Consider the following 15,045-nt stretch of genomic DNA (forward strand, 5'->3'; position numbering starts at 1 on the left):
TTGGAGTCATTTCAGAGATGTAGTTCAAACTGTAATTTATAAGACGGAAAGATTTAAAGAAGGGTAAGAGGGAGAGTTTATGTCTTCACTGCTTATACAGGTATATCTTTCACAGCACAAGTGCATTTTTCATGTAAAATCCAAGGCACAGGTTTTTTTGGGTGTTTTTTTGGGCACAGTATCTGTGGGTGATTTGAGATCCAGGGAAGTGCCTAGCTGCATCATGGTAAATTCAGCTTTGTCCCTGTGAAGGTGTTACAGAAAGGAAGCAAACAAAAGCTACTTCTCCTGTAGTAAAAGTCTCATTTTGGTAGTAAGATGTAGCCAAGCAGAGAGCTGCTACATAGTCTTTGAGTCATTTTTTAACTTGCACCGCCTTTAGATAAATCCTAGGAGGTGAACATGAAGAAATTAAGAGCAATCTCAATAATACAAGCACAGGCATGGTGAAAGGATCCGATGTTACCTCTCTATGGGAGCAACAGTGTGAATCTTGAACCTTATGAATCCCTTTTCTGAGTCCTGTTTTCTAGAGCATGTGCTAGTCAAGGGGGAAGCTGTTTGGAAACACCATTAGAAAGCAACCTGTCCATTGTGCAGTTGTTCAACTGAGGATGCAACTTTTCTGTATCCAAAAACATGTGTTGGTCACCTTGGAGCACTGAGCAGTGAGCTGAAGGGAGCCGGGTGTTTCATTGGAAATACAGCCCTGATGAATGCTGGAAAATACATTACCTGAGATGAGACTAAGGGAAGCAAGTCATCTTCTGCCTATGCTCTCGCTTTGGCACCAAGCAACTTTCTGACTTTTGGGGACTCAAATGTTTAATCTACACTTCTTATTGATGCTGCTCATTTTGATTGTCATAATAGATCAGAAGAGAGCAGGTGAAAACACAGTGCCAAATTCTCCAGGGCCTGAGTATCTGCATACAACTGTTGTGTCTAGGCAAAGTTGGTATTTATAACAGCTCTGGAGTGGCAAAGAAATGAGGCATGCTATGAGGAGAAGATGTTTTAGGCCTTAAAGAGGGATTGATTTGTGGTTATTATTGCTGCCTTTGATCTGCCAACAGGGATCTGAAACTAATCCACCAGAGCAGCACAAGTCTGATATATAAAGCCAGATGGAGATGCCAGAATAGGTTATGCCTGCTGTCTTTGACACTGCCTTATCATGAAGTGATAAAACAGGTCTTACAAAGCAACGCAGGCAAAGGATGGGAGTGTGTGCACTGCAGGAACGCTGCCAGCAGTGTGAAGTGACTGCCAGTTGTTAAAGCCACTGCAGGATCAATTAGCCATTTGCAGCATTACCCTCTCCTGGTGAGAGGCTGAGGCATGCAACTGCACAGGGCACTTGGTTGCCATACAACATCTCTGAGTGCTTCCATGCTAAACTGAGGGAGTAGAAAATGCAGTCCCTGTATTTAAAAAGTAATCCCACAAGTACATATGGTCGTAGAAGTAAAAAACTGTGTTTGCATAAGGACTTCTACTTCATACCCATACCATACTTTTACCCCAGCTATTGAGTGTATCACAGTGAATTTCATTCTGAGATGTGCTCTAAGCAGTGAATGTGGTCTAGCTGCTGAGATATCAGTGGGATTTTATCACTTCTGGTTGCATTTTGTTTAGAAATTGGAGCAGTTTGGGGCTTAGTATGTCTATTAATTCTCTATAGATCTCATCATCATCTGAGTCAGCTAACTCGTTGCATAAGAAGAGCTTTATATAGATGTTGGATCAATTGACAGTAAGTTGTCAATAAATGTGTCTCCTAGACACTGCAATTGACAGGCTAATGAAGTGCATTCTCAGTGACAGAGAGCTGTTGACAAATCTTTTGTCACTTTGCTTTTCCCACTCCTGCATTTCTTATAAATCTGCTCCATATCACAAGCTGAATGCTGGGATTAGAATCACAGAATCACAAAGGTTGAAAAAGACCTTTGAGATTGTTGAGCCAACCATGAGCACAGCAGTGCTAGTCTACCACTAAACCATGCCTCTAAGCACCACATCTGCATGTATTTTGAATACTTCCAGAGGTGGTGATTCTACCACTTCCCTGGGCAGTCAGTTCCAATGTTTGACCAGCATTCCAATCCAATCTAATATCTTACCTTTCACAAGTAAGGGGTGCCTGTTTGCTACCTTGTGTGTGTAGGCTGGGATTTGGAAAACATGTTAATAGCCTGTTGGTTGAGAAACCAGAAAGAAATAACCAAGGACTGTGTTTGCCCTCCCTGCAGTGTGTTCATGTTTCAAAGAAGATGCAAAGTAGGTGATCTGCAGTTTGTCCACCAAGACTGCAGCATTGTGTTTGGCTCCCTGTTGTTACACTCTCCATGCCTTTGTTGTTGCTGTGGCACTTAGACTGATTCAGTGCAAGTGTTTTTAACTGCCTGATCCTTTTCCTCTTGCCCAGAAGAAGGTGGAATCACTGGTTTATTTTACATCACGCTTGAAGGTTCCTGTGGGTGCCTTTTGCAAATATCTGATGAGTAAACTAGTTCTTGTCCTTTTCAGTAAAGTTCCATATTCTTTCCTTTAACTCATGAGCATTCGTAAGCACCAGCAATTTAGGATAAGTGCTGCCTACCTACAGCAAAAGGATGTTGAGCAAAACCAGATCAGTATGCATAATCCCACCTTCCTTGGAAAAGAAACTATTTTGGTCAATGTGTGCATTAAAAAGTCACAGAGTGACTCATTGGCCTTAGCTATTACTAGCAGTTGATGAGAAAGCATAATTCTCACTCCACTGTTCATAGCCAGCCTAGATGTTGTTCATAGCTTGTTGTACAAAGTTTGGGGTTTGTGAGCCACACTGCAACTGCAATTTGCCATTTAGCTTGCATGGATAATTGACCTTAAGGGCCAAACCTTGAACACAATGAAATCAGAAGCAAAACTAGTATTGATTTTGCTGAAATCAAAATCAGACTGATGCTGTATTGCCATTTCATTACACTGGGGGAGAAGAAAGCCTTTCAAAAGGCTTTTTCACACTGTGTGCCCTGAAAGTGAAAGTAACTTGGGAAGTCGTGTGGATTGGATGACATCAGAATTTAACTGATGTCAGTGTTACTGCTCTTTTCCAGCAGGTTGGTCAGCTTCTTGCTTTGCAAGTGGGGCAGCAGCCAGTGTTAAAATCTTCCATAAATTCATAGGGATTCTTCAAAGGGTGAGGATTCACGTAGTAAGTGAGACTTCATATCTCACCCACTTCATCTAGCACTATGGAACACAAATCTTGGAAAAACACTGCTGTCAAGAAGACATAAGTATATCACAGTTTGTTTCTGGTTGGTGAAGGGAAGCCCAACCCTTTGCTCAAGGTGTTAATGGCATGAAAAAATACTATGTGATTTTCCTGTTGTTTTAGAACCACCTCCAACTGTGGGCAAGTTTGTTTTACAGAACAGAGCTTTAAGAAAGAGGACAAACTTAAAAAAGAAATGGTAAACATTCAAGCAAATGTTACTGTCTTGTGTTACTCAGGAGCTGGTTCAGTTTGCTGATTGCTCAGTTTCACTGTGGTCTGAGTAATGAAGAGCTGACTAGTGAGCCTAATTTGAAGTAATTCCCTGAGTACTTTAAAGCATAGCAAAGCCAGAAAAACTCTAATGAAAAATAATGGAAAGGTAGCTGGGGGCTTAACTTATGATCTCTGCTCATTACTGTAAGCGACATTTTCATTGCAGTGTTGCCATAAAGATTATTGGCTGCCACATACCATAGGTCCCTCCTGAAAAGATTCTGGAACAGCTTTGTTGGAACAGTAAAAGCCATGGAAAATCACCAAAGATTTGCTTAAAACCCAGTGATTGTTTGCCAAATATTAAGGTTGTGATGCTTTGTTCAAAACTGGCTGGAAAATTAGGTATCATTTTATTATGTGGTTTCTGAGTGACCATCCTTGGTCTTCTACAGTAAAGTTATATAACTGGAAATCCACTGTATTGATATGTTTTGTTTCCATATAGAACTACTCAGTCTTTGGCTTTCAGCATTTCAGTATTTTAATTTATATTTACCTATATGATAACAATGATTTTGAAATTTGCCTTGAATCACCTTTTTCCTTTGCACGTATGTTGATTTCTCAGAGTACAACTTACCAGTGTCTGTAAGATTGACATAATTGGCATGTTTGTGTCCACGTTGGCCAGAGAGTAGGTGAAAGGGCTGTGTTTGGGAACTGGAAAGACCTGCATTGACCTGTTAAAGCATGTTCAAAAACACTGTCCAAGAACAGCTTTTTTGCAAAGTGTATCCATCATGGCTTAAAGAAAGCCAATTTGTATGGCCAAGTGAAATCGGAATGTCTGAGATGTGACACTTTATATATGATCCTTTGTGTCAAAAAACGACATTTTCATTGCAGTGTTGCCATAAAGTGAAGTGAGTTTCCTCTATTTTTCACCTTCTTCCTGGTAGTGCTTTTGAGCAGCTAAATCCAGTGTCCTGGAGGAACCAAGTAAATTCCTTCACTGATGGCTCCATATCCCTGTTCTCTTGTCCTGTCAGTAGGAAGGCTGCCCACAGTCTCAGAACATGTATATACACATGGCCAGCCATGGACAGATTAGCATGATGGAAGGACAGATGGACACATAAACACAGGGAAGACAAACAACAGCCAGACTGTATTCCTCAATACCTTTCCCTGCAATGCTCAGGGAAGACACTGTATCAGGGATCCCTCTAGTACCTGGCTCCCCAGTCTTGATGTTTCAAATATCAAGCCCCCAGACCCAGTCTCATCAGCCTACATCCCTGAGTCTTTCTGGAGGCTGATCCTAGAGTCCTTTGGTCACTCCAGTATTTGGGACTCAGTCCATGCTATTGAGCAGCTGATCTGTTTTGAGCTTGAACATGCTGAAAGGACATGTATGCATGCTGCCAGAACAGAGGGCACACTCACACAGAAACCAGCTAGAAACAGGCTTTAGGGAGGACAAAGTCAAGATGATTTGGCACAGAGTTCTGCCAGTCAAGCACTCTGACCTCCTCCTGCTTGCACACCGTTGACCTCATTTATTCCCTGCCTCATCCTCTCTCTTTTTCCCTGCACTTGTTCTCTTCTGTCATTCTTGGTCATTCACTTCCACTCTATTGCTCTGTCCTCATAAGAACTTGTAAGTCCTGTATAATCCTTAAATACTCTTGTTCAGTCCCAAAACTCTGTCTAAGCATCCCACAGTAAATCCTGTGCTCCCTTTACACAGTGGTCTGCAGAGCTCACACTGCCTGCCAGAATTTCTTATGTTGGGTCACACAAATGGATCGTGTGACAGGACTGGGACTTCCTCCTTTCCCTTTGAGGGTCTCAGAGGTGGTGATTCAGAGGGGTTAGTTTGGTTGAGTTCCCCACCTTGTCACTGTGTCCCTTGTCACTGTTCAGTCCTCATGTTTATTTTAAGGAGCTGTTGGAGAGCTGGCCCTGCAGGCAGTTGGGATGGCAGAGGCAGACACCCTGGGAGAGGTGTGTGAGCCAGCCCAGCAGAGCAGGGCAGCTGATTAAACCCCGTGTGTGGGAATTGCAGTCTCCCAAATGTTCTCCGTGCTACTGCCAGTGAAACTGGCCATCCTCAGTGTGCAGCAGAGAAGGCTCAGATTAACTCAGACACTTCAATTTTGCTAAAAAAAAAAAGAAAAAAGAAAAAGAGAAACTCTGTATCAGTATTTCCCCAGTGTGCCTTCTATATATTTTATTGGTACACTTTGTCTAGTTACTGGAAAAGAAATACATACCTGCCGGACGTATAATAACAATAACTTTTTAAAAGTTCCTTAGCTTGCACCTAGCTATTTTTGCCCTCTGTTTTCCTTTTTTTAAATGTTAATTAGGTACACAGCAAAATGCATGTAATAAATCAATAATAAAGATTATGTAAGGGCATTTATCTGAGCAGAAGTGTAGCATTCAGAAAGGAAAGTGAGCACTGTTTTACTGAAGCCCAAAGGACTCCATATGAACAACAACATTAAAATAACATAAGAATGAAGAATCCTGTGCTCAGCTGTCTCCAGGAGGATGTCTGTGCTGTCTGCCAGTATGTTTTCTGTACTGTGTTTGCTACCTGTCCAGGGTTAGTTTGACATCAGGCAAATGGCCTTGAATGTTGTCCCAACAACATGTTTGGGGAAATAGAGCAACTGTTGATTTATCTAATGCATGCTCATAAATTACAAATACATAAGGGTTGGGATGATACAGATCACTTCAGTAAGCAGAGCACACTTCTTTCTCACTTGAGTTGTCTTTTTCCTTCTTAGTGGTGCATTTTTATCTGCAGCTCCCTGTGCTGGCATCTGCCAAAGAAGCTGAGCATGCCCCTGCAGTTTCTGTGGCTCCTGATTGCTTCTGATGAATTAGATGTAGGATGCCATTTGTTCTAGTAGATAGCTCAGCCCTCAGAGTTTAAACTGATGCCTGTATCTGGTGCAAAATTGTTTTTTCTGGTCCTAAATAGGAAAGCACTATTTCACTATCTGTGAAAACAAGTAGGAAAATATTCCACTGCAGGCTGTGGGAATTCTTACCCTTGTGAACTTCAGTTTCTGGCCTATGCTGTTTTTTCATGCCTGGGGTGAATTCAGGGGCTGGTCTGCACATGTAGGCTGAGCAACTCATTGCTCCATTCAAAATGGAGCATGAGAAAGGAGATCAGGCCTCCTGAATGTGCTTGAAGATCTGAGTCCCAGGGGAGAAATTGTGCAAAATTGAAGTAGTCTGGTAGGACTGTCCACATGCAGAAGTGAATTGTTCTCTCCCTCGTGCTCTCAGGCTGCTGTTTCATTATACTGGCCTAGTTGGGGGTTGTTTTATCAGCATAATACATTCCCTAGATGAAATCTTAATTCCTGTTTGTCTCTGTTTTGAAAGAAATAAGAATAAGCATGCCCTGGCCTTTCTGTTTTTGTGACAGTTCCATAGAGGCCCCCTTGTGTGTCTCTCTGGATTTCTAGCATGGCTGGAGATTTTCAGTGCTGGCGTCCCTGGGTATTGAGATAGGTCTTTCAGAAACTAGATGTTAGTGTTCCTTGTGCTTTCAAAATTGTGACTGCCAAAAGCCATGCTTCTTGTAAGATCTTTCAGGTTGGATATGCAAAGTCATTAGCCAGCTTTGCAAATCTTGGCCTCTACATTTTCCTTTAAAAGAAATCCTTTTTTTTTTTTTGCTAGGCTTCTGTGAGCTTCCAACTGTGCATCCCTAACAAGCCTCACATTTAGAGCACTTGCTTCAAAAGGCTGCTAGCCTCAGAGGATATAAGTAAGGAGAAGGCTTTCTTTTATTACTGTGTATTAATTAAAGAAATACCTAACACCTACTTGGAATTCCTTTATGGGAAAAAAAGACATTAGTTCCCCATAACATGCAAGAGGGTGAGTTCAAAGAAGCAAGGATTAAATTAACCATTTTAAGAGCAAATGTGTCTGGCAGAATTAAAATTATGCATCTGTTGCCAGCCCAATAGTAGAGCAAGTGTTTGTAAATCACAGTTACCTCAGCCCAAATCTCCCCTCACTGACACATCAGGTCTGGGATCTCTGAGCTGAGCCCAGAGGTTCCTCTGGTCAGGGTCTGTCTCTGACAGAGACACTGTAGGGATACAGAGTGGGAAATGTGGCACATAGAGGTTGAGCTTTTCTTTTCTTCAGGTATACAGAGCAGCAAATACACTGGGGTAGAGGGGTCCAGCAGAAGGAAGCCCTGTGGAAAACTGAATGGTGAAGTAGCCAGTAAGAGACACGTGGGATTTATTTTGGAGAGTGCACATTCTACGCAGATACTGAAACAGTGAGCTCCAGAAAGTTTTGGCAGAGTACTTTTTTTTGCTTGTTGAGATTTGGAGTGTTTTTAGGTAGGAATTCTGAGTAAGTCAACTTTGGACTGCGTGACTCAGCAGAGTCTCTAATGTAAGATAGCTAACAGCTTGTGAGAGTGCAGAGTGGGAACATAGAGGGAGTGGTTGGGTGGACTCCATCTAGCATTTTAAAATAGCTGAAGATGAGTGTCTACATGTCAGCTAGCTACCCACTGTCCTCTGTAGCTGGTGAGAATCTTTAACAGAGCAGTGCAGCTAAGCATCTCACAGCGGGCACTTCTGCTTTATCACCCAAAAAGCTCTTTACTCCACTGGCTTCATTAGCCAGATCTGCACTTACTGGGTGGGAGACATGGGCTTGAATCCTTAGCTCTCCACCTGTGCTGAATCCTCTTCTTCTTACCTAATTTGTGCTCCAAAAAATGAAACTAGCTAAGAAAAAGAAAGAGCTAATCCAAGATGAGAAGAGATAATCAGTTCCCCTAATGAGTGCCTGTGGGGTGAAGACCAAAAAAAGCATTTGAGGATATTAGGATTTCTGGTGTTGCAGAAAGTCTCTTTAAAAGGTGAAATGCAGGACTTAAGGGGAATTAGGAAGAATAGTGACAGGCAAAGTCTGCAGGAACTTTGGATTATGAAGATAATTGAGGGAGATAGAAGGAACAGAAAAATAACATAGGTTGTTACACTTGGGAGTGTCTCAGGGCTGGGCTCTGGCATGTATAGCTTTGGGGCAGTCTGAAGCATTAAGCATCCCAGAGTGGCACTGGGCTAGAGAGGAAGATACACTGTTCACAGACCTAAAAACAGTAGAGCAGTTTCACAGCACATTGAGAGCTGCAGGTTTGGTGGCCCAGAGGCTCTTGCAGCAGTGGCACTGCCAGCCCCCTTCATCCAGCCAGTGCTGCACACACAGGGACAGGCCAAAACCAAGCAGTTCTGAGGAAACTTGCAAGAGCTTCAGATGATGGACATCGCTGACATTGCTGCCATCTGCTCTCAGAGCACTTGAAAACAAAGGGCAAAAAATTAGCTGAATAAAATGAATCACTCATGTCTGGTTTTCCTTATTAAGAGTCCTAAAGCTGCAGTTTGCCATTCAGGTGTAAGAAAAACAGGTACTGGTTTCACTTACCCGTGCAGTGTTCCTCTTCACTGAGGTCATCTGAGTTACAGCACAATTATCAGTGAACTACCAATATAATATGATACTTGCATAGTACTTTTAACCTCCACTGTTTTCTCTCACTGGTACAGCACTGACCAGTTAATTCCCAGTATCTGTCCCTTTCCTGGGAGAGAGAATATGTGGTTTGAGGGGATGACAGCTCCCACATAGAAAAGGTCAGTCCCAGTCACTCAGAGGGGACACCAGAGCAACAATTAGCTATGCAAAAACTGGTGTAGCAAAAGCACGTTGCTCCAAGTGCATGTGAACTGTAACTAGTGCAGGGCAGCCAGCATGTATCAGCCATGCAAGCACTTCTTTCAGCTTTGGGTTTGTAGTGATACCACCACTGATTCAGCCTTTCCCTTCTCCTGCTTCATCAGCTGGGGCTTGGGACTGTTCTGTCGAGGTCACTGTGAATATCCACTTTGAGGCTTGGTCTGAGCACTAAATATCTGCCTGGTGCTGAACTTCACCTTTTGAAAAATCAAGCAGAGTTGGAATGTTTCACCTTTGTTTCCCTGATTACAGTACATAGCTGGAAGTAGCATCTCTCCAGGACTATATTTAACAGTGCTGTCCTTTTTATACTGCATACTCACCCTGGAGATCTGTTACAGACATAAAGTGAAATACCAGTGTATTTCTCATGGCTCAGTCTTGAAATCCTCTTTCAAAATGCTTAAACTCAAAAAAATCAATGTGTGCATAAAACACTTTGCAATAGTTCTCTAGCTTACACAAGGTCTCTAGCCCTTGGCTAGTGAGCATTTTGTTGTACAAGAGAGAAAATTGGAGGTAGTTGTGCTGAATTTGTTTTTCAAAGTCACTCTTTTTACCTTTATGAATATAAGAATTTTAACTATGTTTCTGATTTTGGTAGCAAGATTATATGCTTTCAGGTTACAAGGTTCCATGCCTGATCTTCTGCTGTAAATTGCAACATTTAGCAATTTGTGGTTTAATTTAGAAGGATCACCTACTTTCCTAAATGCTTAAGTAATGTGCCAAGCCGTGGTTATTGATTCTCTCTGAATTTATTACAAGAAAGCTGTATTCACTCTCACCTCTTGGGAATGCCTCTCCTGAACTGCATGCTTGCTAGTGACAGCTTAGACCCCTGATACATAACCAGAGACCTTGCCTAATATCCTTGCAACTACTTTAGGGAATTTTTATTAAGTAAAAGCATCATTAAAGTAGACAGAATGATGAAGTTTAATGAGCATCTTTCTCACTTGATGTTGTTCTTTTGCTTCTGCAGCAGCCATGCTGCTGTTGTTTGTTACTTCTAGTGGGGCAGGTGGAAAATTCATGAAGATTTTGCTCATGTTTACATCTGCATACAAAGAAACATTTTTTCATGAAAGATACTTTTAAAAATATATACAAGGAAAGAAAGCTTCTCAGAGTCTCTGTCTGAGGGCTTTCTGCACTTTCAGTCTTGCATGTTATCTTCCCTTTAATTTTTATATAATGAGAAGTCTGCCTACAATACTGTAGCTGCTAAATCTAGAGAGGTTCTGCAGTTTGTGAGCTGTGGTTATAGTAACCATCTTCTGACTGTGAGCAAACTGCAAACATCAGAAATATTTGTTTGCACTCCAGATTTTGTCCTTCAGCAGAGGTTTTAGCCTTGAAGCTGTGTGTAGTGTCCTGCTCAGAGCTGTACCAGTGCTGTGAACAGATGATGTTTCAAAATATCTCGTGGGAAGGCACTGCTAAGAATGTGTTATCAGCACGTATCTCACAAATCTGCCTTGAAACTGTAGCCACAATCTGCATCAAAATTCTTTTGTGTGTTTATGGAGACAATCTGCCTTGGCTAAGGGTCTAGTCATGCAAACAGCTGTGTCAAGGTGCCATCCTCTAGCACATCAGCATCCATGAGCTGAGCAGCAGAACTGTCTGTGGGTACATCTTCAGCTGACCTCTGCTGCCCAGGATGATGTGCCAGTGTCTCTGCCTAACCCATCTGACTCTGCGTTCATGCAGAACAAGAGCATCTACCTAGTTTGTACAGCTGGGCTACAGCTGTTTCTGTGTCTTTCTAGTAAGTGCTGAAATTATTAAAGACTTCATGCAAACTTCACATCTTTTAAATCTAAAGGGTTATAGGTTCTTGTGGAAGTCAGACAATTGCTTCTCTGTGCTGATGAGCTCCATTAGTGTTTTTATTTTGCCTTTTTTTTTCCCTTGCAGCTTTTTTTTTTCCCCTGGGAGTTATAAAAGTGGTGTTTATTGTTGTACTAGGAGTTCCTTGAGAATTTTGAATTCTCTTTTCCCTAATGTAACAGAAGGCAAATTCTGTCCCAGAGGCATTATTATAATCATTATTGTATTTAAATATTGTTGTGACACCATATGTCTCCTCATATCTGATGTGTGCAGACAGGAGAGAGAGACCCTGTGTGTGAAGGCTTGTATCATCTAAATACGTCTGATCCTTGCTCTTTGACTAGCAGACTCCATGAAAGATTGTAAAGCACTCATCTTCAGTTGGGATAGCCATGTGCATTGGGACTCCTCTCATTTTGCCAAGGAAACATAAGTAGATATATTTGATTTTCTTATTTCAAACCCACTAATTACTTTGCCGGTTGAACTTCAGTGCTCGTGCTGATAGAAGTGGTTGGACATGAAAATAAGTAACAAGAATGTGAAAGTGCTGTAAATGCCTTCAACTCTTGTACATCTATTACTACTAATGTAGTATTTGCATGGGACAAAGAGAATTGCTGGGGCACCAGTAGTGCTGAATATTGTAAGGAGCAGATATCAAAAAAACCCCAAAAATATCTCAGGTCAGTTTGTATTTTTACTGCTTAATGCACACTGTGGCTTCTGGACCTCTTTTCATAGTCAAAAGGCATTGCCCAAGTAGACTTTACCAGAACTCTGAAATTCATTCAAAATTGTCAGTATTCAGGTTTTCTGCATTTCGAAAGCGTCTGTGTAGTCAGTAGAATTCCCACCACACCCTTTTTCTTCTGAGGTCTAACAGTCCACATGCTTGAACATTTGCTCTGAGAAAGGAGGAAATGAGAGGCAAAATGAATGCCAGAAGAAGCACCTAAGAGAGAAACTTATATAAAGCTTCCAAAGCAAAAAGGAGGAGCCTAAACCAACTTGAGCAAAAGGAGGGTGTGTAACACTTTACAACCACTTAAGCTGTCTCAGGCCTCTTTGGGTAGGCACTAACAGGGCAAAGGAGCTGTGGGGCAGCAGGATGTGGAACACAGGACAGTGATAGGAGACTTCTGTTCCCATCCACAAAGGATTTTTGTGTTCAGATACAGTGGATCACTGGATTCTCTGTTAATCAGTGCCTAAAGTCCCAAATAGGGACTTCAAAAAAGCCAAAAACCAGCTTAAAGGTCAATTTTTTATTTACCTAAGTAGTGCTATCTTCTGAGAGTTACAAAACTGCTGCTGAAAGTGGTTCAAATGCTGCACTGCATATCATTCAGAACAGGATGCTGCTTTTTCCCTGGCTTCTTCTATCCTGGGTCAGTTTCTGATGGCACAACCTCCTTGAATGTCACTTCTGTGCTCTTCTGCTGTGATAGCTTTTCATAATACTGAACCATCTCCTTCCATAGACTCCGTCGCTCAACTCACTTAACACCTTCCAAAACAGGAGTTATTTAGGATGTGTATTTGATTAATACACATACTGTGTACTTGGATAAAATGCAGCCTTGTGCTGCTGGAGCTCTGTCTCTTCAGAAATAAAATAAAAATATGAAGCATGTAGTTATTGCAGAGGGTCAGGGCTCTCTGCTTTGATCAGGAAATGCCACCTGATCTCTTGTTGACAGTAGGTGATGGCACACATAAAATTTCAGTAAGGTGAAGTAATGTCATAGTTTACAGTTGTATTTTCCTTGAGCAAGGCTGTTTGGCTACAGTACACCTTGACAGCAGCTTGCTTAGCAGTATGATGTAAAACTTTGGCTGCTGAGAAGGTGAAAGCAAGCGCTGCCTCTTCACCCCACCTTACAAGAAGTTTTAATCCCCTTCCACAGTCCAGGAATGCCAGGGTTGAAGTATCTTCCAGATACAGCAACATAAAGCTCAAATCAGGTGGTAGCTTTTAGTCTGCTGACATAGAATTAGAATAGTAAATAGAATAGAGTCACAGAATCACAAAGGTTGGAATTGACCTCCAAGATCATATGCAACTGTGATTTGGGAGGACAAACATCATCATTCCAAACATCCCCCCTTCCATCTTCTCCCAGCTTTCTATGATGAGCAGGATGTGGTGTGGTCTGGGATACGCCTTGAGTCAGTTGGGGTCATCTGTCCTGGCTGCATCTCTTCCCAACAACTTGTGCTCTCCCAGTGCCCTCAGTGGTGGGATGAGGAGCAGAAAAGGCCTTGGTTCTGTGCAAACCCTGCTCAGCAATAACTTAAATATCCCTGCATTTTCAACACTGTTTTCAGTGCAAATTTAAACCACTGCTCCATACCAGCCACTATGAAGAAAATTACCCCAACCAAAATCAACAAAATGCATCTTCAAAAAGCACTTTATGTCAATAAGTGAAGTTAAGTTTGAGCTGTGTTTATTTTGGGTAGCTTTTTAATTTATTCTAATCAGGATTACTCATAAATTATCTATTAATTACTATGTGATATTTAGCAAGATCCTTTCAGCCATGTAGTCCATTTAGCTTCACAGCAAATGCTAGCCGTCTTAATTGTAGGATACTTTGTCAACATTTAATCAGTGGTACTTACTAATGTGGCATTGATGTGTTGGTATCTGTCCCAGTGCTATCAATCATGTGTGAGCAGCAAAGGCAGCTGTGACACCATTGCTCTCTGTCACATTATCAAGCCCCTGGGTTTTCTGGTTAGGGATGATGCTCACTTTGCTCTAAGCAGGCACTCTATCTCTCCAGTTCAACCCAATTTCTGTCATTGTCTACTTGAATACACATCCTTGCAGCCTTCCGCGCCTTAATCCCATAACTGCAGAAAAAGGTTGCTAGTTTCTGAAGGCAAAACTGATTGCTCCTTCACTGCTCCAAAAGCCTGCTCTTCCCTGATGTTACTCCCCTGAAAAGTCACAAAAAACCAAATGTTAATGACTGCAGCTTGAGAGCTAATAGAAAATTCAGTGTGTTGAGACAAAATAAAGACCTTTTTTTCCCTAGTAACTAGGTGCTTTGTTTGATGTTCTGCAGAGTAAAAATCTGTGTTTAATGATTGTATCACAATTTTTTTTTCTCCTTTCCTTACAGTCTTTATGGCAGACACATGCAGGCGAACCCTGAACCTCCAAAGAAAAACAATGACAAGTCAAAGAAGATCAGCCGTAAACCTCTGGCAGCCAAGAACAAATAAGTGCCTGGCTTCTGCCTCTGTTTTACATCTGTTGCATTATTTTTGCTTGTGCCTACAATATTTCTACACATCTCTTATTACGTATAAGAAAGCAGGGGTTAGAATTAAATGCAATTTACTATGCATAATGCTTTAGAAGATACTGCTAGAGGGAAACAATATTACATATGCTCCTAACTATGGTCACATTTATGTAGACATTTAATGTATCACTGTCAAACATATTTTAGATTTTCTATTTATATGTATATTAATGTCCTCTCTTCACTTGTGTCACATCCTGTTAATATAGGGGAGATTGCACTTATATTATACGATATTAAATTTCATAGGATATTCCAAGTGATTTTAATAAAGCTCTTCATTTGTATTGTTGTTCAGTTTCTTCAGTAGGACTTCTGAATAGGAAATTCCTTGAGGAATGTGTGTGTCCAGTTTCCTGTAATACAGTGATTTCTTCTGTAGGAATGTGGTAGCGTTTTATCTGATGCAAGTTAGTTAAAGTGCATTCTGTTCAAGCAACATTTTAATCAGTTTCTTTTTCTTTTTTTATGGTGCTGTGGACTGCTCTTTTTGCCTTGAAGGTTATTTTGAAATCAAGGAGTAGGGGAGGGGAGAGAGGAAAAAAATGTCTTTGTAGAGAGCTGCCAATTGCCAGACTCAGTTTGGGGAAGAGA

At 41.4% G+C, this 15,045-nt stretch overlaps 1 protein-coding gene across 1 annotated transcript in view; it reads left to right on the forward strand.

Moving 5' to 3' along the window:
- The window catches only part of RSU1 (Ras suppressor protein 1), a 102,614-nt gene extending 87,876 nt beyond the window's left edge, over positions 1-14,738 (forward strand). The window contains exon 9 of the mRNA XM_064408834.1: positions 14,266-14,738. Coding sequence (XP_064264904.1) covers positions 14,266-14,368 — 103 coding nt within the window. The 3' untranslated portion in view covers positions 14,369-14,738. The remainder of the gene's footprint in view (positions 1-14,265) is intronic.
- The last annotated feature ends 307 nt before the right edge of the window (positions 14,739-15,045 follow it).

The sequence above is a fragment of the Passer domesticus genome, chromosome 1 (assembly GCF_036417665.1).
Source record: "Passer domesticus isolate bPasDom1 chromosome 1, bPasDom1.hap1, whole genome shotgun sequence".
Lineage (NCBI taxonomy): Eukaryota > Metazoa > Chordata > Aves > Passeriformes > Passeridae > Passer > Passer domesticus.